Genomic DNA, 24,823 nt, shown 5'->3' on the forward strand with positions numbered 1-24,823 from the left:
TACCTCTCAAGCTTAAAATAAGAACAAGACCTTTCTCCTTTGGGCATGGGAGTTCTCTCAGGTTTATCCAGTTACCTACACCTTCAGAGCAGTGGCGTAGCCAGAATTGATTTTTTGGGTGGGCACAAGGTTCACATAGGTGGGCACAAGGCATGCAGGTCTACTACCGTATTTCCACGACAATAACCCGCCCACGTATATAACCCGCCCACACACATAACCCGCAGGTTTTCAAGATTTATGAAAAAAAGTTTTAATATACCCCGCCTCCTCATATAACCCGCAATTCAAAAAAAAAATAAATTTTTAAATACCTGTCGGAGGGCCGCGTGGGTCCAGGCGGGCGGCGGGAGCCGGGTGGTCGCGTGTTAAATCTAGGCCGCGGGCGGGTGGGCGCTTGTTCCAGGCGGGGGCGGGTGGACGCGCGTTAGTTCGAGACGGCCGGCGGGTGGTCGCGTGTTAAATCTAGGCCGGGTCGCACAGGCGCGCATTCATTCACTGCCGGTGGGGGCTGCGGCAGCCCCCACCGGCAGTGAATGAATGCGCGCCGAAAGCAGCTTGTTCCAGGCGGCGGTGGCGGGTGGACGCGCGTTAGTTCGAGGCGGGTGGTCGCGTGTTAAATCTAGGCCGGGTCGCTCAAGGCAATCTAGGCCGGGTCGCTCAAGGCAGTCACATGCCGTGACGTCACGGCATGTGACTGCCTTGAGCATCGAATCGCAGGGGTCGCATTCATTCATCCAGGCGGAGGAGCCGGCTGCTTTCGCCGCTACTGCCTTGAGCGCCGAAAGCAGCCGGCAGCGGCAGCTGAAAGCAGCCGGCTCCTCCGCCTGGATGAATGAATTCATTCACTGCCGGTGGGGGCTGCCCCAGCCCCCACCGGCAGTGAATGAATGCGACCCCTGCGATTCGATGCTCAAGGCAGTCACATGCCGTGACGTCACGGCATGTGACTGCCTTGAGCGACCCGGCCTAGATTGCCTTGAGCGACCCGGCCTAGATTTAACACGCGACCACCCGCCTCGAACTAACGCGCGTCCACCCGCCACCGCCGCCTGGAACAAGCTGCTTTCGGCGCGCATTCATTCACTGCCGGTGGGGGCTGCCCCCATCGGCAGTGAATGAATGCGCGCCTGTGCGACCCGGCCTAGATTTAACACGCGACCACCCGCCGGCCGTCTCGAACTAACGCGCGTCCACCCGCCCCCGCCGCCGCCTGGAACAAGCGCCCACCCGCCTGCGGCCTAGATTTAACACGCGACCAATCAGGAAGCGGCCGGGCGCAGGGATAGGACGGACTCCTCTCAGCTGCAGCCTATTCAGAGTCGGGAAACTTTATTGGTTGTAAAATTTTTTCTGGATAACCCGCCCACGTTTATACCCCGCGGGGGGCATGCGGGGTAGGTAAAAACGCACATTACCCGCGGGTTATATGCGTGGAAATACGGTAGTTGTTTTCTTACTGATAAATAATGCCATATATACTGCACCCTAGAATGGCTTTCTAAGTAGTTTGCAACAGCCATTATGTGTCATGTATGAAACTTTAAAATAATTTACTTCAATTATTTCAAGTATAGAAAACAATCAAATCCAATCATATAATAAAACAAAAATTAATGTATTCTTTCATGAACCATCTTTGCAGAAACCCAGAAATCTTCATAAACACAATAAAATATAATTAATCATCAGAACAGGTGCAGCGCAGAGCTAGGGCAATTCACATTACAAGTAACATGAAAAAAAAAATTCAAATTCTGGTGTAATCTCAGCAAAAAATAACCCTCCACTGCTATTTTGTGAAGTAACAAACTCTTGCAAAGAAAGAGGCATCTGGAACCTTGCCAAACAATCACAGCACTGACTCTCAGGATTCAAACAGCAACCTTATGAAAAAGCAGCAATGCAAATACTACACCAGGCCCTAGAACATTAATACATCACCTACGGGAATAACAGAACAGGCTGGACTACTACTACAGAGAAACTATATGCCAGAAATACTCATTTCTGTCACAAACAGGCAAAACTGAGACCGACCCTTACCTAATATAGAAATAATAGACTATAAATTAGAAACAGAAACATGTAGATAAAGCCAAAATAGAAAGCCTGAGAAACTAAAATGTCTGAACAGCGGAATACTTAAGAAAGAGCAAAATTCAAAAATATAAGAATGCACATTCCCAAAGATGACATATTTAAATTGCTAACATCTCTCTCTCTCTCTCTCTATATATATATATATATTTATTTTTTTTTACCTTTGTTGTCTGATCTTTGTATTTTTCTAATCAGTTGGTCCTGGTCTCTCTTTCCCATTTTTTCCCTTGTCGCTCATTTCCTAATTCCTCTTCAGTGTCTTTTCTACTACTGTCTTCTTCCCTTCCACACACACACACATATATACATAAATGCTTTCTCTCACAGACTCCCTCACACACTCAGGCTCTCACTCTCATATGCTCTCCCCCCCCCCCCCCCCAAGCTCACATTCTCTGCAGACACACATACAAGCTCTCACTTTCTCACCCCTCCCCAGGCTTATATTCTTATGCACACACAGACGCACATCCAGGCACCCATTCTCATCCACACACACACAAACCCATTCTCCCATTCTCACCCACACATACACACATTTAAGGTCCCATTCTCACCCACACATACACACTTTCAAGCACCCATTCTTACCCACATATTCAAGCTTCCATTCTCACCCACACACACAAACCCAGGCTCCCATTCTCACCCATATATATACACATTCAAGCTTCCATCCTCACCCACATATTCAAGCTTCCATTCTCACCCACATATTCAAGCTTCCATTCTCACCCACACACACAAACCCAGGCTCCCATTCTCACCCATATATACACACATTCAAGCTTCCAACCTCACCCACATATTCAAGCTTCCATCCTCACCCACACACATTCAAGACTCCATTCTCACTCCCATACACACCCAGGGTCCGATTTTCACCCACACACACACACAACAAGGCTCCCATTCTCATCCTCACATACACATTCAAGCCTGTGCACAGTTTCCGCTTCCTCCCCCCAGAGCAGGAAGATCAGCTGGCCTCTCCTGCTGCCACTAGCCTCCTGCTATCTTCGGGCGTATGGCCGACCGATCTTCCTGTTTGGGGGGGGGGGGGAGGAGAGCGGAAGCGCCGCGCACAGTTTCCGCTTCCTCCCCCCAGAGCAGGAAGATCAGCTGGCCTCTCCTGCTATCTTCAAGCCATACGGCCGACCGATCTTCCTGTTTGGGGGGGGGGCGGGGAGGAGAGCGGAAGCGCCGCGCACAGTTTCCGCTTCCTCCCCCCAGAGCAGGAAGATCAGCTGGCCTCTCCTGCTATCTTCAAGCCATACAGCCGACCGATCTTCCTGCTTGGGGGGGGGGGGAGGAAGCGGAAACTGTGCGTGGCGCTTCCACTCTCCTCCCCGCCCCCCCCCCCCCCCAAACAGGAAGATCGGTCGGCCGTATGGCTTGAAGATAGCAGGAGAGGCCAGCTGATCTTCCTGCTCTGGGGGGAGGAAGCGGAAACTGTGCGCGGCGCTTCCGCTCTCCTCCCCGCCCCCCAAACAGGAAGATCGGTCGGCCATATGGTTGTAGGACCGCTTCCCCACGTGTGCCGTGATGGCGTGCCAAGCATGGGTTCTCCTCTTCACTGTCGCGGGGATGGGATCCCGCGACAGCCTTGCAGTTCTGGTGTCAGTTGGGTGGGCCTGGGTCTAAATTGGGTGGGCAGCTGCCCACCCAGGCCCACCCGTGGCTACGCCACTGCTTCAGAGGCCGTAGGGCTGCAATATCTAAGTTAACAGCACTGTAGAAAAACTCACTCTCATATACCCTAGTGAATTTTGAAATGAGAAAATCCAGGAGTGCGAAGCTGCAGTAACCATGTAAAGGCTTTTACCAAAAGACAGAGTCCTGATCCAGGTGTGACGGAGCTAAAGGGGAGCAGAGGGTGGCTCCATATCTCACCAAGTCCCTAATCAACTGGACAGACTGACAGAATGCTCAATAGTGCTACGCAGTTTTTCGGGGTTTTTTTCATGTGAACAAACAGGCATCAACTTATCAGTTGTTTCAGACCTTTGTTCCTCTTTCCTCTTGGTCAGCATCTAAAAAAGGTTCTGCAGGGAACATTCCCCAGCAGCCATTCCCAGGTTCTTACTGTCCTAAAATGCTGGGCATTCAGCAGTGGTGCCCTCTGGGCACCGGATACCATGAGCGCAGGAAGTGAAGAAGGGTTTCTATTCCCAAGCGCATTCTTTCTATAGAAAGAGAGCCAAAAGCAATTTACCTCGCCCAAAAAGCTTTGAGCAGCAACAAGGTTGGTTGTGCAGTCCAATCTCAAATGAAGAGGAGAAAATACGAGAACTTACTGGATGCAGGTCAAGGAAGAGGGCGTGCAAGGAGGCGCTGGGATTTATGCCCTTCACAGCCTGCACGAACACCGGGTCAGCGTTGTAAAAATGGGGAAAAGACATAAAGACTGGAGCATCTAGGAAAAAATTATTAAAAAAAAAAAAAAAGAGTGGATGAGAAGCAAATCGAAAGGAATACAAAAAAAAAAAAAAAATTATCCAATTTAATTCCATAACACATTTGCTATACACACAAGTCACCGATATGCCACATTAGCTGTTAAAATCAGTTAAAAAGATAGCAAAATTAGTCAGGTAGGCAGGGTATCTTCAGTGAGCCAATGAATGAACGTTTAACAGATGCAAGCTTTAGGGTTACGACTGCTCCATGCCCCGACAGAGTACCAGACATAGGCAAAGGACAAATCTTATTCAAAGACGGCCACGTTTTAATTTTTAGGGGCTTTGTATTAAGAACTGCAGGAACCAAAACCATACGAGTACAAAACACCCACAAAAGGCTGACGCAGAATCACTGAACTGGATACTTGAGATGGTAAAGATGAGAAAATGGAGTTGCTTAGTTTTAAATTTCAGCATCTAAAACAGAAATTTCTTATGAGGATGAGTTAAAAGAATTTCTGGCTGCATAAACTCTGGAGAAGGGCTCAGTGCACCAGAAAAAAGGGAAAAATCAGCCAAGCCGATTAAGCAACCCGACTCTTTACCACATTGAGTTGTTCAATAGGGGTGGGGGTGACACGTGGAGCCAGATTAGACACACGGCATCCAAACTTGAATTCCCACGGCGGGGCGGTCAAAACTTTGTAAGCCAAAAGTGTGAAGTAGACAGACAAGGGGGGGGGGAGGGGAGGGGGGGCGCTACTAAAAAAAAAAAAAAAAACCAAAACAAAACAACCCACCTTCTGCCTAAATTCAAGTTTTCCAAATTGGACAAGAAGAAAACCAGAAATAGATCACAGGTAACATGCAAGGCTCCTAGTGCCAATACAATACCAGCAAGTTAAATTTCTACAAATCCACAGCATTAGAAAACATTTATAACTAGCATTCCAAGAATAAGACCCCCCCCCGGCACTCACATGTATTACTATCCTGGGGCTTGATGGTGCCCCATCACTTCCCAAAATAAAAATAATGGGATTTGACAACCGAATGGAGGAAGAGGTAATGAGAAAGCTCTGCAAACTGCACAAAACTTCTGTTTTAGGAAACCAGAAAGAGGACTTTTTCTAGCAGGAGCTGTTAGGCCCCCCCCCCCCCCCCCAAGTCCTACAGATACTCTGTGAAAAGTAAAATCATTAGAAAGTTAATACAGCCCTGCCTCCCAACTTACTGAAGCGACATGAACTGACGTTCTGGACTCCCGATTCCAAGCAGGGGCAGAAACCTTCGTTGGGAGGATAAGACGTCCCATTGGCAAACAAGGTGTTAGGGGCCACGAAGCGGTACGTCGGAATGCCCTTGAACTCGCCAGACTTCTCGTATACTAAGCTCATGGACCTGTCATCATCAACAATAAAATACAAAATTTAAAAAAACAAAACAAAAAACTTGTTACGTCAGGGGAACGCATCTCCCACTTCAACATAATGCATCCGCCCCACCCCCGCTATGCACATCACAGGTGCATACGCGCTACCGTGGCTAGATAAAATTCAAAATAAGTCTGCACTCATTGCACTCCACCAAGACCAAAAAGAATAAACAATATTTTATGCCGGCTTTCTGCAGATAAAAAAAAAAAAAAAAAGAGACAGCATTTACCCCACCGAGCTGTTATTTTCCACAAGCTAAAGACCAAAATGACCAGCAGTTTATCTGCCATTGTTTCCAAGGTTACTGGGATTTTCTTTCTAGGAAGCCACATACATACAAACATAGCATTTCCTGCACTGTAACGAAGAAGGGTGTGCAGGGGGAAAAAAAGGCTTTGTTTACACTTCTTTTCCATTGCATTTGCTTTGTTTTACATGTGCTAAAAGCATTTGATGTGTGCTAAACAGGTGAAGCCAGCAGAGTCTGCATGCTGCCTGTGGATACAGAGACATTGGAGGCTGTTGTGCCGACGAAACCCTGCGCCGTCCACAACCCTGGGATCCTGGCAATGCAGTATGCAAACTCCCCTTCCAATAGGATATCCCCAGCTACTATGAAGCAGAGGAGAACAAAAGCCCTTGCTCACAACCAGCTGAATGAAAAACAGCCTTGCCATGTCGATGTAGGATGTTAACACCTTAGCAGGCCATAGGACCCGTCCGAGAAGGCTCAATCAAAAACAAGCAACACTAACAGGTCGGTATAGTTAATTGTTTTACTAAAGGCAACAGACCAAAACATTTGCCCCAGGGGAGAAAAAAAAAAAAAAAAAAAAAAAGGTCCATATTTCTAGGTGGCCAGAGACCCTGTCCTTCCCTGATAGAAAACTTTAAATATAGTAATGTGTGCAATATTAAGAAAAAAGATTCTAGTGGTATACAGCACTGTATTTTAGCATTATTCACTCACAGGCCACATTTTAAGCCCAAAGAATTTCAGATCACTAGGCTGAAATGCACAGATTGATCTTCTTGCATTTTGAAAGAGCTGCAAAGCTGAAAATAATCTTAGCAAACAATCAATCGCTATAAAAAAATATCTTTAGCAGATAAAACAAATTGTCAGGTGACAATAAATCCTGAAGCCATTTACTTTCATGATGTGTCCTTTGCAACACATGAAGCAGGGAGATTGCATTTTGGTTTACAGCCCTCACAACACGCAAAGAAAAACAACCCCAGGGCCATTGAAGGATATGGAAAAAAAGAAAAAAGGTTTCTGAACTCTGAGATGCAACATGTCCTGACAGTGAAAAAGTCAGCATGAGCAGATCTAAAGGTCTGTCCAAGACTTGCTTCAATAGGCAGAATCCCTTCTCTGGAACTCAATGAGTCAGCCAGATAACTTGTCCCGTATAGTCAATCCGGCTAAAATCAGCCAGTTATGATTTAAAAAATCATCGAGATTGTCCAGATAACTTAATTCCTCCTCAAAACACCTTTTTGTCTGGTTGAATTATAGCCAGATGACTTATCCGGCTATGAATATAGCTAAACTTGCCATTTAGACTATCCTGTGAGTTATCCATCCAAATGGCTTTTGAATATTAGCCAGGGATGTTCCAGCTGTTTCCCTCTGTGAGACCAGGTCAAGTGTGGGTCCAGCAGCTCCGCCCAATTCCTCGCTAGCTAGGGTCTGCCTTGGAGGACTGGATCTAGGGGGGGCGGGGGTTGGATATTATGATGTATTTATTTTGCTTATGCTTTAAGTTCAGCCTTTTGGTACCATGCCAACTAAGGAAGGAGTAGCCTAGTGTTAGTGGAGTGAGCTGAGAACCAGAGAAGTCAGGGTTCAAATGCTAATGACACTCCTTGTGACCTTGGGCAAGTCACTTCAGCCTCTATTGCCTCACATACAAAGTTAGAGCCCGATTTACTTTTCTCCTAGTCTGTGTCTATAGGAAAACTGCTTACTAAATGAAATACTCAGATTGTAAGTCCTTTGGAGACAGGGAAATACCTATAGTACCCAAATGTAATGCATCTTGAGCTAAATCTAAAAATAAAACTACTTAAAATACAAAACAAAACAAAAAAGTGAAAAAACCTCTTATCCTTAAAACAAAACACATCAGACCCTAACAACACCACTTCATAAGCAAGGGCCCACTTTTGGGACCTGTTGGGGTTTTTTCTCCCTCTTTCTTTAAAAGCATTGCACATATTGAGCTTCTATCAACCCTACATCAAGCTCTTGATCCCAACCAATCAAAATTTTGTCATATCCAATACACTGGTTTTTCCCCATCAAAACACGGTACAAAGAGGACAATGAGTCGGATCTTCCACATCAAACCTATCTGATAGAGATTCGCTGATGCACATAAGCAAAGACGTGCCTTTAATCCAAACCAAATGCAGTTAGACCATCATTTCAGCACATATTATGCGTCCCTCATCCAGGAACTGTTAGATCACCTTCAATCCCTGTAGTACCACGGATCAGTCCAGAGGCCCACCCGTTGAGTCTGTCAGATAAAGGAGAGTCTGCTCGTTTAGTATTATTTTTGATTCACAGAATTCAGTGGTTTTCTACTGGTTCTAATGTGGGTTGAGGAGCCAGTTTTGTTATGGTGTTACTATATATAGTTAGTTTGGTTTTTGAGCCATTCTGCCGGACTGTAGGTGGCACCCTGGTATATAAGGCAGAGTTTTGTTTAAAAAACTTTTGTCTCCATCTGCTGGAAGGGAGGCAAAACCCAGGAGTCTGGACTGATACGGGTACGTACAGGGAACCGGTTTTAATCTCCGGATATAAAATATTTCCCACAATAGGCAAGAATTTAGAAATGGAACTACTTAATTTAAGTAGACACCATAAATATTTCCAAGTTTGGACCAAGGGAGTTACCAATGGACTTGCTCTAAGGTTACCAGGCAAGGTAGCCAAAGAAAAATAAAAAATATATTCCGGATTAAAACAGAAAGAGAAGCCCCTTCTCTAATTAGTGGGGGTATAAAGAGGAGTCCCCAGTAGCCAATCAGCATCATGACGCAAGTTAACATGCAATGTTCTATATCCTCCCCTTCTTCCATTTACCTATCAGCTTAGCTAAAACTATTCTCTGTTTTGTATTCTTCCAAAGATACCTCCTTAAACTGGACCAGATCTTTCTTCGATAGCATGCATCATTTGAAGCATATACAGCCACTTGGGTAAAATCATTTGAAAGAGATACACCCTGCCCACTGGAGATATTGGAATTAATTGGGTGTTGGTCCTTATGTAGCACTATCCCCAAGTAGGTAAATGAGTCCATTACCCATCTCATTGGAAAATCTGCCCCTCACATGGTAGCGCTTCAGATTTATCAAAATTTAATTTCAATCCAGCTAATTGACCAGACTGGGTGTCCAAATGGCAGATGAAATTTAATGTGGACAAGTACAAGGTGTTGCATATAGGGAAAAATAACCCTTGCTGTAATTACACAATGTTAGGTTTTATATTAGGAGTTACTACCCAGGAAAGAGATCTAGGCGTCATAGTGGATAATACATTGACATTGTCAGCTCAGTGTGCTGTGACAATCAAAAAAGCAAACAATGTTAGGAATTATTAGGAAGGGAATGGTGAATACAATGGAAAATGTCATAATGACTATCGCTCCATGGTGAGACCGCACCTTGAGTAATGTGTACAATTCTGGTCACCACATCTCAAAAAAAAAAAAAAAAAAAGATATAGCTGTATTAGAGAAGGTACAGAGAAGAATGACCAAAATGACAAAGGGGATGGAATAGCCCCCCATGAGGAAAGGCTAAAGAGGTTAGAGCTGCTCTGCTTAGAGAAGAGGTGGCTGAGAGGGGATATGATAGAGGTCTTGAACAGGTAAATGTGAATTGGTTATTTACTCTTTCAGATAATAAAAGGACTAGAAGGAATTCCATGAAGTTTGCAAGTAGCACATTTAAAACAAATCTGAGAAAATTCTCTCACTCAACACACAATTAGGCTCTGGAATTTATCGCCAGAGGACGTAGTTAAGGCAGTTAGTGTAGGTTAATTTAAAAAAAGGTTGGGATAAGATCCTGGAGGAGAAGTCCATAAACTGCTATTTTATCAAGCTGACTTGGGGAATAGCCACTGCTATTACTGATATTAGTGGCATGGGATCTATTTAAAATTTGGATACTTGCAACCTGGATTGGCCACTGTTGGAAACAGCATGCTGGGCTCGATGGATCCTCTATCTGACCCCCGTAAGGCAACTTACATTCTGTTCTTATTCTTCCATAAGAGCTTGTAAAGAAGCTACTGGGTTCGCTTTATGAAGGAGCTATTTTCTCTGACAATATTCTATCTTGAAAAAAGTGTGGGGTCGGCACACTCATTGGGATTCTCTTAATATGGACATTTTCACTTATTTTTAATAGAGGCTCCAGGGGCAAAATAAAAAGTAACGGGGATGGGGGCGATCTCTGTCTGGTTTCCCGTACAAACCTGCATTTTTAATCAAGTTTATGACTTGACTTTTGTCATCTGTCAGGGAGTTATATTCATTACTGGAAACTGTTGAATGAATAAGCACAGGAAATTTACTTTTTTTGGTTTTACATTGATTTAACTCCTGCCTTACTGAATGCAGGTTAGTGTTTTATTTCTTGCTAGATTTTGTATTTTGAGAATTTGATTTGCATCATATAGTTTTTATTAGCATACGCTGCTTTTTATTTATGGCCTTTTATGCTTGTGCCTTTATTTTCTTTTTTTTTTATTATTATTAACTAGGTTATGTATTTAATTTACATTTAGGATTTGGGTTGGGTTTTTTTTTTTTTTTTTTTAATTCTTTATTTATGAATTTCCATTACAAAGTAAATCCACTCATTTTGTATCCAATTTTACATTGAATTCTTTAGGAAAAACTAGGTACATAAGATGAACAAATTAACAAATAAAACCTTTATTCTTAATTTTCCTAGTTTATCCAATTACCAAACTATATTGGGAGCCTGAAGAGCAAGCCAAAAATCAGGAAACAAAGGAAGATCCTTATATACACTTATATACAACTTATATATATACAACTTATATATCCTTATATACACTTATATACAACTACACCTTGGTTATCCATTCTATTGTTTTACATATTTAAATTAATAACCTATCCTTTCTCTTCCTTCTCATCCAAGTTCTTATCACCCTGTTATATGTAACTGCCTTTTCAGCACCTTTGTTATAGTTATGTTTACTATGCACCCCTGTTTTATGTGAACCAGCATGATGTGACTGCTGTCTCGAATGCCGGTATATAAAAATTTGAAATAAATAAATAAATAAATAATATAACTATATGACAGAAGTAACACAGACTTTTTCAATATTTCCAACTAAATTCAGTTTGAGGATTCCGCCCCCCCCCCCCCCCTCCCTGGGTTCTACGTTCTTCCAAGAACCTTTCTAGATCTACGGGGTCAGAGCACACATATTTTATACCTTCCACCTTCATAATGCATTTGCACAGGAATCTTATAATAATCTGTATACCAAACATTCTGGCCAAGCTAGCTAACGTAATACATTTCTTTCTTCTAAGTTGAGTATCCTTTGCTACGTCTGGATAGACCCATAATTTCTGACCCAGATAGAGAGCGGATCTATTTTGCATAAAATGTTTTAATACTTTATCCCTATCCGAAGAGAGGGCAAATTTAACAATTAAAGTTCCTCTTCTCTCTATCTGGGCACTGTATGACGTTGCTATCAGATCTGTAACATTCAAAGTTATTTCTTGTGGTGGTAAACTTAAATTCACATTTTGATTTCCTTCACTCAAAAAATATGCACTCTTAATTAACGGGAGATTATCAGAAGGAAGTAGCAAAACTTCAGTAAAATAATTTCTAAGCTGTTCTATTGAAGAAGTCATCTTACATTTAGGAAAGTTTACAAATCTAAGATTAGAGTAGCGAACTACACTTTCTAAATTTTCAACTTTCCTAGATAAAATATTTTCCCCTTTTATTATTGATGTCTAAACCTCTTTTATCTTATTTATATCTGTTTCTACTTTAAGAGTTACCCCATTATTTGTTACCATAGGACTTAAACTCAATAATGTAGACTGCATATCTTTGATATTAACATTCAAATTTTCAACATTTTTCTGTAAAGACATTATTGCTGATCATAGCATTTCCAGCACTGCAATCTTTTTACCATGAACTTCCTCTAACGGGCTCACCCCTATAAACGCAGTCCGTAATATTGGTGAGCCTAGGACATTGGTATCTGCAATGCTCATTGGTGGTGCGGGTATTGTTGGGACCCCGGGACTAAGGCTTACATCTCCCGACAAGGGGGATACTTGCTCAAAATCCCCCATTGTAATGGGACACTCCGGGGTCATATTGTCTGTGAGTGAGTAAAAACCAGTTAAAGTTGTTTGAACAGGACCCGGCCTTGCAGGGGTAGAGGCATCCTGCCTGACTTTACCTTTTCTCTTTGTATGAGGCATAAATGTTCACTCAATAAACAATAAAACACTTTAATGGCTTTACTCACGCTTCCATCGCTAAAGAATTAAACCAGTTTGAAGCAGGAGGGGATCTCAGTCCATTAACCAAAATTCAGTGGCAGCCTTCCAGCCTAAGCCGGCCTAAGCCGGACCAAGCCACGCGCCCCTTACGGAGCGAGCGGCTTAGGCAGCGTGCCGTCCGCTACTCAATTTGTAGGAGCGGACGCTCTGTTGACGTCACTCCAGCCTCGTTCTGGGTCCCGGGAGCTGGGTCCCCTCTGTTGTTCCGGGGCTTCAACCCACGATGTCACAGGGTCTCTGGGAATGGTGGCAGGCCTGGTAGCCCCTCTCACCTCCAACTCAGGCTCTCTACATTTAGGATTTGTATCTTTAAATATTGTTGGTATGGCATACATCTTTCCACATATTTGCACAAGCTGCATGCCAAACAGTTATATTATGTAGGCGATGGGAAACTATTGCTACACTTGGTGCAGAGGCCACATATTGTAAAACTGATGTGTGATGTTATCCAATTGGGAAAAATGAGAAGAGCAGGAGATTAAACAGGGGAGGTACAGTCTTGATCTTTAGCGAGTAAGTTTCCAAAATGTTTCTGTGTGCAAATATTTTGCAAGAGCTTGAAGCATGCATGCACTAGCAGCATTGCACAAAATGTTAACATTTTAAAATAATTAAAGGTGGGGGGGTTTTGAGAAGTTTTGTGCACTAGTTACTATTTTGTCAGCATATATCCTCTGACTTGTCCACAGGCTTTTTCAACCTAATTAAGTTGTGGAAGTGAAATTGTATTTGTGTCTGCAGTTTTTGGGTGGGAGTTCTGGGTAAACCGATGGAGCTGTTTGTGACCTGGTGCTTGCATGCACGTGCACGAGTATTTCGGAAGCAGAGAACATGCTGTACAAAATACCTGCCTCCACGTTTAACTTGTGATTTATTATGCACGTTACAATTTTGTGTGTGTAAAATACACACATATACTTTTATAAAATGGCTAAGTATACAGTTTGGGGCAGCAATGTAGGGTATTTTAAGGAACACTGCATCTTTCATCACACAGTTTATAAAAAAAAAAAAAAATTCTGCTGTAATTTTAGATGCACTGACTCACGCAGCCTATTGAAAATGACCCTCTTAGAGCTAACTTTGATTATTTTGATGTTTTGAGATCAGAGCTGCAAAGCTATTTCAATGGGTTAGGCCTTTGGAACCACCATTGTCATAAAAAAAACAAAAAAAACACCCTTCTGAAATTCCAGGATCAATGAACATGTTCAGATCTTTCAGATAGGTTTAGGTTCCCCATTTTTTTGCATTTTCCATGTTCTGTAGAATGTGTGTTAGTTTTTAAGAGGTTCTTTATTTCATTTTAAATATGTTAAGTGCCCACTGCTGTTCCCTTAAGACTAAGGGAACAGCAATGGGCGCCACTATGGCACCGTCCTTAGCTTGTTTATATGTGGGTTAGTTTGAAGAAACTTACAATTATCTGTCGGAATATTGGGCCCATACAGTGCCATAGGTCCAGTTCATTGATATTTTTTCTTATGGAAAGGATCTCAAGACACGGTAAGTTTGTTTTCTACTTAGCTCAATACATACAACCTAATCTCCAATTTGCCATTTAGTTCCACAGTCATAACATTTCCTTTTTGGATTTAATAGTTATTAAGAATCAGGGCATATTAAGCACTTCAATTTTTACTAAAACGTACAGATAGGAACAATTTGCTACATTTCCAGAGTTTTCATCCACAGAATTTAAGGAGCAATGTACTAGTGGGCCAGTTTCTTCAGCGTAGAAGACTTTGTGACTCGGTTGATGAATACAAGAAACAAGCAGTTTTCTTGTTTAGCAAGTTCAAGGCTAGGGGTTATCCCCATGTTATTCAAGAGAGCTTATAAATGTGCTCTATACACCAATAGACAATTCTTGTTGCAGACCAGTCATCATCCTACTGATCGTGTGGTTTATGTTCTACCATTTTCCCCATACGCTCTAACCTGAGAGCGCAAATAATTTTGAAATATTGGGCACATTTTATCTATCAGGAATTCAAGGACAAACCCATATTCGCATGTGCCAGGGGCAAGAAACTCCAGGATTCCTTAGTCTCGATTACCCCTCATATGCAACACACATTTAGTATCAAAGGACAGTACAGATGTAATACATGCTCTGTTTGTATCAATGAATACATGATTCAAGCGTTCTGACACTTTACCTATTAAACCTATACTAAATGGTTATTTTGAGTGTAAAACCACTCAGGTAATTTATGCGATCTTGTGTCCTTGCAATAAGTTGTACATTGGTCAGACTTCTCTATTAAAACCTGTATTGTTCAACACAAAAGTTGCATTAGAACTTGTAAGCAGGAAGCAACCATGTTAAACATTGGCTTGAACAAGCACATACTTTGGAACAGTTAAGATTCTTTGTTGTCCAATATGTAGACATCGGGGGGGCAGCAATCTGTCTTTACAATTACGTCAATGAGAACAATATTGTCTCTGCAATTGGCAGACAGTATCCCCTGAGCGACTGAATTCACCTATTGAATGGGAAGCCTTTATATGATATCTAGCTGCATTAGGCTTAGCTTTTCGGTTTACACATTGTTGATGGTAGCCCTAAATATAATAGTTATCTGACTGGTTTTTGTGGTTAATTTTTATGATGAGTACTGATAGCCATAGATTTGGCTGTTGTGAGTCACATATTTACACTAACTTTGCACTTGGCAAGATATGGGCTTTGTACAATACAACACATAGGGCAACATTATTCAGCATATAGAGTGTTCTGTCTGATTTTGTTTTTTTTGTGTATCTGGTTTACTGGATTGTGGTGGGCAGTAAAGGGCCATGGCAATATTATCTACGCTGTCTGTCCCTTCTTTGGTGATTATAGGAAAATTGGTTCTTACCTACTAATTTTCGTTCCTGTAGTACCACAAATCAGTCCAGACTCCTGGGTTTTGCCTCCCTTCCAGCAGATGGAGACAATGTTTTACTAATGCTGCTACTTAACCACATGTGCCAACTGCAGTTCCTCAGTATTATCTGTACCCAAGCCAAAAGAAAACCCAAGCAACCAAAAAATCTATTCAAAACTTCAAAAAAAAAAAAAAACAAAACCCAAAAGAAAAAACCTCTTCAACTAGTTAGCTTTATTTAAACAATCCTATATTTCATATTATACAAACAGATAGAGAGGGAGAGACTTCCGCTCAACCAAATGGGCGGGTTCTGGACTAATCTGTGGTACTACAGGAATGAAAAATAGCAGGTAAGAACCAAAAATGTTCCTTTCCCTGTACGTACCCAGATCAATCCAGACTCCTAGGACATACCAAAGCTTCCCTACTCAGGGCAAGACCTGGAGAGTCTCACTCACAGAACACTTTCACCAAAAGATGGGGCATCCATGTCCCCCGCATCCAGCCAATAGTGCCTTGCAAAACTTATGCAACGATTTCCACGTCGCCGCTCTGAAAATCTCTTGCAGAGAAACTAGTTGAGCCTCCACCCTCAAGGCCACCTGAGGACGCGTAGAATGAGCACACAAGCCCTCAGAAACAGACGACCCTTAGTAAAGTAAGTGGATCCAATAGCTTCCTTAAGTCATCGTGCAATAGTAATCTTAAATGTCTTCAAACCTGTTTTCAGTCCGTTCCACAGAATTGATCAGACTGAAGTCATTAGTCGCATGAGGAGTGGAGGCATCCACCTCAGGAAGAGCCGGCTAGCTCACTGTCCGATTTATGTGAAACGTGGTCACCACCTTAGGTAAAAAGGAAAGTAACGTCTGCAACGGTACCTCTGAGTCCAAAATCTGAAAGAATGGATCATGACAAGATAAAGCGTGCAATTCAAAAAATTCGAGCCGAACATATAGCCACCAGAAAAACCACTTTGAGTCAAGTCCTTAGGGTAGCTCTTCTAAATCTGTTCAAAAGGATCCTCACACAACCCTCTAAGGACCAGATTAAGATTCCAAGTTGGACAAACTTTCTGCACCGGATGTAAATTCTTCGTCCCCCGAAAGAACCGGACCATATCTGGAAGAGCTGATAAAGTAGGGCGCTCCATTTTGCCCCAAAGACTACCCAGAGTTGCCATCTGGACCTTAAGCGAGCTCAGACAATCCTTTCACCAAGTCTTCTTGCAGAAAAGATAAAGTATTAGATACTGACGATTTGAGAGGCTGAATCGTCTTAGAGCAACACCAGGACTCAAAAACCTTCCACACATGCACATTGAAAGATTAGTAGATGTTCTCCTAGCTTGTAAAAATGTAGAAATGACTGACTCCGGATAACCCTTATGTCTCAAAATACCACTTCTCAAAAGCCATGCCACTAGACAAAAGCAAATGGCCTGGTCTGAAAATATGGGTCCCTGACGAAGAAGGCCCGTTAGAAGATCAAAGCGAATTGGGCCGTCCACTGCCAAGTTGATCAGATCCACGAACCACAGGCGACATGGCCACTCCGGAGCCACTAACACCACCTCACCTTGATGCCTCTCTATGCGCTGCAACACTTTGCCCACAAGCAGCCAAGGAGGTAAAACAAAGTAGAATCTCCCAAGGCCAAGGCATTACTAAAGCATAGAAGCCCTTGGCCCCGTGCTCCCTTTTCCAACTGAAAAACCGAAACGCCTTGGCATTTTGACAAGTCGCCATTAGATCCACATGAGGGAACTCCCCACATTTCGTTAATGAGCTGCATCACAGATTCCAACTCCCACTCATCTGGATCCAATATCCTGCGGCTCAAATAATTCACTTGAACGTTTTCGGCCCTGGCAATGTGCGATGCCGCTATCCTCTCCAGGTGTTGTTCCGCCCAAAGAATAAACTCCTGTGCCTCCTTGGCTACTGCTCAACTCTTGGGTCTGCCCTGCCAATTTATGGACACTACCGTTGTCGCACTATCCAAAAGGATCCACATCGAACAACCTCTTACCAATGGCAGAAAGGCCTGTAAGGCTAAGCAGACCGCCCTGGTCTCTAACAGATTGATAGAACATGCAGACTCTTTCATGGACCAGCAACCTTGAGCTGACTAATGCGGACAAACTGCTCCTCAACCATACAGACTGGTATTTGTAGTAATTACCACCTAAACCGTGACTTCAAGGTCTATCCCCCAAAGGAATCATAGAAACATAGAAATGATGGATAAACAGATAAAGGAGATCGAGAGTTAGAAGCCACCATGACAGACTTTTATTTATTTATTTAAAAGCTTTTCTATACCGTTGTTCATAATCACACTTCCCCACAACTCCCTCAAGTGGCAAAAGAAAGATAAAACTCCTGGGATCGGGTTCCACCATGCCAACAGAGCCTCTACAAGGGTCTCATATGAGCAAATGCCCATGGCACCAAATCCAGGGTCGAAGCCATAGAACCCAGAACCTGCAAATAGTCCCAGACCTTGGGCATCATCAACTCTAACAAGCGCCGAATCTGCCCTTGCAGCTTCTGAACACACTCCTCCGAAAGGAACACCTAGCCTATCAGAGTGTTGAATTGAGCTCCCAGATACTCCAGGAACAGTGATGGCTGTAGGTGACTCTTTGCCAAATGACTTGAGAATATCAATAACCTTCTGAACCAACTGGCGCAAAGAACCTCTGACTTTGTCCAGATAAGGATGCACCAGAACTCCTTCCTGACAACGCATGGGTGAAGATGAATGGAACCATGGCCAACCTGAAACTGGAAATGTTGACCTAGAATCACGAACCAAAGAAAACGCTGAGAGTCTGGCCAAATGGGAATGTGCAGATAAGCTTCGTTTAGATCTAGAGTCGCCAGAAATTCTTCCTTGTGAACCACTGCAACAGACCTCAATGTCTCCACAAGGAAACACTGTACCGAGTGCTACATTTACTTTTTTCAGATCTAGAATTGGACGGAAAGTCCCTTCTTTCTTTGGAACCACGAAGTAAACAGAATACCTTCCCAATCCCAGCTGCTCGTGTGGAACCGGAATTACCACCCCCAGCTGTCACAGAGGGTTCAGCGTATCTCGAACCTCCACTTGTTTGTCTACAGAACCGCAAAGGGAAACTAGAAATGAATCTCGAACCGGCCGAGAAAATTCTAAAGCGTAACCATCTCTTACCACACTGAGAACCCATTGGTCCTGAGTAATCTTGGCCCACTCCACTTAAAACCATGCTGGGCAACCCCCTATAATAGGAATGATGGAGTGGACCAGCCTCGCCTCATTGTGATGACTTAACTCCTGCTGCACTATCCCCAGCAGTGTCTCTGAAAGGTCTCCAGGTGCCCTGAAAGAAGTGACCCCGCATGGAAAACTGCTTTTGCGGACCTTGTGCTGCCCTTGCTGGACGAGACCTTCGACCATCCCAAGATCGGACCTGAAAAAGTCTCTTGCCCTCAGGCTTAACTTCCGGAAAACTGAGGACCTTATTATCACCTAGAGACTGCATCAGCCGCTCCAGGTCCTCAAACAGGAGCCAGCCCTTAAAAGGAAGATAACCTAACTGAGAAGATACGTCCGCCGACCAGTTCTGCAACCAAAGCAACCTTCTAATGGAGATAACAGACCCCATAATTCGGGACGACATGCGAACCAAATCATACAGGGCATCTGCCCTGTAAGCCACTGCTGCCTCAACCCGTTCAGCCCTGGCCACCTCGCCTGATCTCGGGAGACCTTCCTGCATCTGCTGTACCCAGCGCAGACAGGCACGCACATTGCATAAAGCTAGTACATATAGCAGCGCACAAATTTAGGGCTGAAACCTGAAAATTCCTCTTGAGGTGTACCTCCAGTTTACACATCTTTCAATGCAGCAGAACCAACCACTGGGAGGACAGTCTTTTTAGTCACTGCCGAAACCGCAGCATCAACCTTAGGAAGGAAAAAAAGCATCTGCTCCAGCAGTGGTAGAGCTTTGCCATGGCCCTTCCCACGTTTAAACCTGAATCGGGAGTCTCCCACTCTCTCTTAACCAACCTCTTTACCAACTTGTGATAAGGGAAGGCAGTCTGGGGACCCCACAGCCCATCAAGGACCGGGTCTACCCCCTCCAAATCAGAATCTTCCTGAGGGACTTTAACTCCCAACACTTGACTAGCCTGAGGAATTAAGGAACAGAGTTCCTCTTTTCTAAAAAGATGGACTATCGTCGGGTCATCCCCCTCGGAGGCAAGGAGTTCTTTCGCATCATCCCCCAGGCCCATATCTCCTGCTGCCTGACTGACAAGTCATCACCTGAAAGGTCCCCTGTCTCCATACGGGCCTCCTCCGCATCATCTCCACCTGGTCCAGAACCCAAAGGAGGACCCAATAACTTCTGAACAGAGGGAATGTGTTTTCTGACAGAGCCATCCGGCTTGGTCTCCAACGCATGTCTATTCAACGACTGGGAGCGGGAATCCAGATGAGAAAATGCTGCCTGCTGCTTGGCTAAATAAGCCTCATGCAGCAGCAGCAGCAGCAATACAAAGTCAGCCAAAAATGGCTTAGATCTCCTGGCTCCAGCAGCAGAGGAACTAGGACCGGGCAGCAATGGAAAGCTTTCCTCCTCTGAGGCTCCCTGATCAACCCCGGAGCCTGAACATGCCAGCGACAGTTGCGGAGGGACATCCCCCCTCCGTCGATAATGCGGGAACGGCCGAAAAAGAATTCAAAATGGCCGCTGTTCCCATGCTGAGCGGGAAGGGGTCTTCCCCCCCAGAAGCGGAAGCCCTCTGTGCCTTTTTCGCTCCCACTCAGCCATCCGATGAGCCCTCCTTGCCCGCTAAACAGCCGGAGCACAAACTACGCCTATTAAGGCGCAAATGCGCCGAAGAACATGCCAACCCCTGGCCCATCACTAAAGGCAGGTAACCTACCTCAAAGCAGGAGACAAACTGGCTCTAAAAACTACAGCCAAACAGCCCAGCCATCAATTAGAAGAGGAGAAAGTCGCCCGCATAGCAGAGAACTATGCTGCTGCTGCCTGAGACTTTTTTTACCCCCAACTTTATTGAAAACTCCTCTAAGGCTGGAAAACACAGCCAAAAACAGAGGAACAAAAAATAGTGTCCCTCAGAATAAAAATTGTTACCCTAAGCCTGCAGCCACCTGAGCAGCCTCATGAAGGGGAGAGATCTGGACCACCAGATTTACACTCTATGGGCGCAAGGAGCAAGCGTACTAAAGGGTCACCAACCCCCAGCTCGTCCACCTCAACCAGTAAAGGAAGGACCCACCAGGATCCAAAAAACCCCCGAGAGGAAGGCTCAAAAACACAAAAAAAAATTGTGCTGACTGCAGGTTTTGCACCATTTACTGGAGACAGAAATACTGAGGAACTGTAGGTGGCACACGTGGTTAAGTAGCAGTATTAGTAAAACTTTCTGTGTCTCCATCTGCTGGAAGGGAGGCAAAACCCAGCAGTCTGGACTGACCTGGGTACATACAGGGAAATTTTATTTGGTTATTTTACATCTTTCATGCAACACCCTAATAGTGTCATCTAGTGTACCCCTATTTTAGTTATGTGAATAATTTTCATTTCACATTTTTATCAGTTATCAAGCCGGGGCTACAGTGAAACCCTTATGGAAGGTGTGCTCACAATTTATGTTTACAACATGCTACCATGAACTTAGGGCCAGACACGCGCATTACATATTGTAATATAAATAACAGGATGAGACTGTGCATCACACGCCTTGTTTCTGGTTCCTGTGAAAGTGGCCAGTCTGGTGACAGCAGGGAGTAAGGCAAGGTAAGGCAACTTAAATATAAGAAAATTATTCCTTACCTGCTAATTTTCGTTCCTGTAGTACCATGGACCAGTCCAGACGGTGGGTTATGTCCCCCGTCCAGCAGATGGAGTCAGAACAGAGCTCGAGAGTGGCACCTCATAGGCTAGATGCTGGAGCTCAGTATCATGAATAACAAAGCTGAAAATAGCCAGGTAAAGAAACAAGTTGGATCAAGAACCTGAAGTGAAACATCAAGAACAATAACAGGTGCGACCAGCAACCCAGGTCGCAACAGGCAAACTTGTGAGGAGCTGCAACCTCGAACAAAACAAGGTAGACGAGGAAAAATAGACAATAAGACAGTTATACAGTCAAAACCCGAGCAGGAGCTTAAAATCCCAGAGTGGTGGGCGTCTGGACTGGTCCATGGTACTACAGGAACGAAAATTAGCAGGTAAGGAATAATTTTCTTTTCCCTGTACGTACCAGGACCAGTCCAGACGGTGGGATGTACCAAAGCTTCCCTAAACCGGGTGGGCCCCCGAAAGCCCTGCTCGGAGGACCTGATCGCCAAAGTGGCCAGATCCCGAAGGAGCCAGGTGCAACCGATAGTGCCTGGCAAACGTATGCAGCGACTTCCATGTCGCCGCCCGGCAGATCTCCTGTGGCGAGACGGAACGAGGCTCAGCCCAGGAAGTTGCCTGCGAGCGAGTAGAGTGAGCACGGACGCCCCTGGGTGGATCCCGACCAGAACCAATGTAGGCCGCCGAGATGGCATCCTTGAGCCAGCGGGCAATGGTCGTCTTTGATGCGGCGGCACCCTTCTTAGGTCCCGACCAGAGGACAAACAGATGATCGGAGACCCGGAAGTCATTGGTAACCTCCAAGTAGTGGAGGAGCACTCGCTTCACGTCCAGGTGTCGGAGAGCCCGAGACTCCTCTGGAGAGAATGCCGGGAGTTCAATTGTCTGGTTCAAATGAAACGGAGAAACCACCTTCGGCAGGAAGGCAGGCACTGTACGAAGCGAGATCCCGGCATCCGAAATACGTAGGTAGGGCTCCCTGCAGGATAGCGCTTGCAGTTCCGAGATACGATGGGCGGAGCATATCGCTAAGAGTAAGACCGTCTTCATGGTGAGATCCTTGAGAGTAGAACCTTGGAGAGGTTCGAAGGGAGCACCCGCCAGGGCCCGGAGCACTAGATTAAGATTCCACGACGGGCAGGGATCCCTGACCGGAGGCCGGACATGCTGAACTCCTTTCAGAAATCGGGCGATGTCCGGATGTTGAAGGAGAGAAGTCGTGGTCCGTACCAGGACATTCAAGGCCGCCACTTGCACTCAGAGAATTATACGCGAGGCCCTTATCCAAACCATCCTGTAAGAACTGAAGGATTAGAGAAACCGTCGCCTCCGTGGGCCGGGCCTCATGAGTGGAACACCAGGACTCGAAGACTTTCCACACTCGAACATAGGCAACCGAAGTGGAAGCCTTGCGGGCCTTAAGCATCGTCGAGATCACCGCCTCCGGATAGCCCCTGCGGCGGAGGCGGCGCCGCTCAAAAGCCATGCCGCAAGACAAAAGAGTTCTGCCTGGTCGAAAAATACCGGACCCTGGTGCAGGAGCCGGGGAAGGTGACCCAGACGAATCGGTCCGTCCACCGCCAGGAGTAGCAGGTCCGCGAACCAGGGACGTCGCGCCCATTCCGGAGCCACGAGAATCACGAGGCCCGTGTGGTTCTCTATCCTGCGAATGACCTTGCCCACTAAGGGCCAGGGAGGAAAGACATAGAGCAACTGGTCCGCTGGCCACGGCAGCACGAGAGCATCTACTCCCTCCGTGCCACGCTCCCGTCTGCGACTGAAGAAGCGCGGGGCCTTGGTGTTGGCAGCCGTCGCCATTAAATCCAGTCGCGGCGTCCCCCAGCGGTGAACAAGGAGTTCCATCGCGTCGTCGGAGAGAGACCACTCGCCGGGGTCCAGCCGCTGCCGACTGAGGTAATCCGCTTGGATATTGTCCACCCCGGCAATGTGCGAGGCCGCGAGCCGGGCGAGATGGAGTTCCGCCCATGCCATCAGGAGAGTGGTTTCGGCGGAGACGTGCTCGCTCCTCGTTCCGCCCTGACGATTGATGTAAGCCACGGTGGTCGCGTTGTCGGAAAGAATTCGCACCTCCCTGTTCCGAATCAAAGGAAGAAAACGCTGGAGAGCTAGACGTACCGCCCTGGTCTCCAATCGATTGATCGGCCACCGAGACTCCTCCGAGGTCCACAGTCCCTGTGTGGCGCTGCGGTCGCAGACGGCGCCCCAGCCCATGAGGCTGGCATCCGTGGTCACCACCACCCAAGTGGGAATTTCGAGCGAAACGCCGCGAGCCAGGTGGGCCGGCACCAACCACCACTTGAGGCTGTCCCGAGCCGCCTGAGGAAGAGGCAGAATCACTTGATACTCCTGTGAGACCGGTTTCCAACGGGAAAGCAGCGACGCCTGCAGGGGACGCAGGTGTGCAAATGCCCAGGGCACCATGTCGATCGTGGAAGCCATCACACCCAGGAGCTGCAAATAATTCCAAGCGGTGGGGTCCCCCAAGGACGCGAACTGACGTATGTGCTCCCTTAAGGAGAGGGCCTTGTCTGACCGCAGGAACACCATGCCCTGTTGTGTGTCGAAGGTCGCGCCCAGGAAGTCCAAGCGTTGAGACGGCACGAGGGAACTCTTGTGGAGGTTCACGACCCAACCCAGGGAGCGCAGGACGTCTAAGACCCTGGCCACCGAGGCCTGTCCATGCGAGAAGGACTTTGCCCTCACCAGCCAGTCGTCCAGGTAGGGATGCACTAAGATCCCCTCCTTTCGAAGGGCCGCCGCCACTACCACCATGATCTTGGTGAAGGTCCGAGGAGCCGTCGCAAGTCCGAAGGGTAGGGCCCGAAACTGGAAATGCTGTCCGAGAATCTTGAAGCGAAGGTAACGCCGGTGGTCCGGACGTATGGGAATGTGTAGATACGCCTCCGTCAGATCCAAGGAAGCCAGGAACTCCCCCCGATGCACTGCGGCAATTACCGACCGCAGTGTCTCCATGCGAAAACGGCTGACCCGCAGGGACCGGTTGACCTCCTTCAAATCCAATATGGGCCGGAACGATCCGTCCTTTTTGGGAACTACGAAGTAGATGGAATAATGTCCCGAGCCCACCTCGGCGAAGGGGACGGGCACAATAGCCTCTATATCCTGGAGTCGGTCTAGAATCTGCTGGACCGCCATTCTCTTGAGCTCGGAGCCGCATGGGGAGAAGAGGAACTTGTCCCATGGCGGACGGACAAACTCCAAGGCGTAGCCGTGCTGGATAGTGTCCAGGACCCACTGATCTGCGGTAATATTTGCCCACTCCTCGAAGAATTCCGTGAGTCGACCCCCGATGGGTGGACCGGAGGAGTGGGCCGCTCTGGCATCATTGGGTGGATTTGGCGGGGGGATTCCCCTGCCCCGAGCCCTCTCTCGCGGGCCTCCGCCCGCGAAAGGACCGCAACCAAGGCTGTGGCCTGCTGGGGGCTGCGCGAGGGCCCGGCTGCCGGTACGACCTGTAACGTCGCTGTGC

At 46.0% G+C, this 24,823-nt stretch overlaps 1 protein-coding gene across 4 annotated transcripts in view; it reads right to left on the reverse strand.

The window, feature by feature from the left end:
* SCARB1 (scavenger receptor class B member 1) overlaps positions 1–24,823 on the reverse strand; it is a 167,943-nt gene that overhangs the window by 44,408 nt on the left and 98,712 nt on the right. For all 4 annotated transcript variants that reach the window (XM_029619704.1, XM_029619706.1, XM_029619707.1 and 1 more), the window contains 2 exons: positions 5,740–5,906; positions 4,401–4,519 (listed from right to left, as the gene is read on the reverse strand). In XM_029619704.1, the coding sequence (XP_029475564.1) occupies positions 4,401–4,519; positions 5,740–5,906 (286 nt within the window). The remainder of the gene's footprint in view (positions 1–4,400; positions 4,520–5,739; positions 5,907–24,823) is intronic.

This window comes from Rhinatrema bivittatum, chromosome 11, assembly GCF_901001135.1.
Source record: "Rhinatrema bivittatum chromosome 11, aRhiBiv1.1, whole genome shotgun sequence".
In the NCBI taxonomy this organism is placed as follows: Eukaryota; Metazoa; Chordata; class Amphibia; order Gymnophiona; family Rhinatrematidae; genus Rhinatrema; species Rhinatrema bivittatum.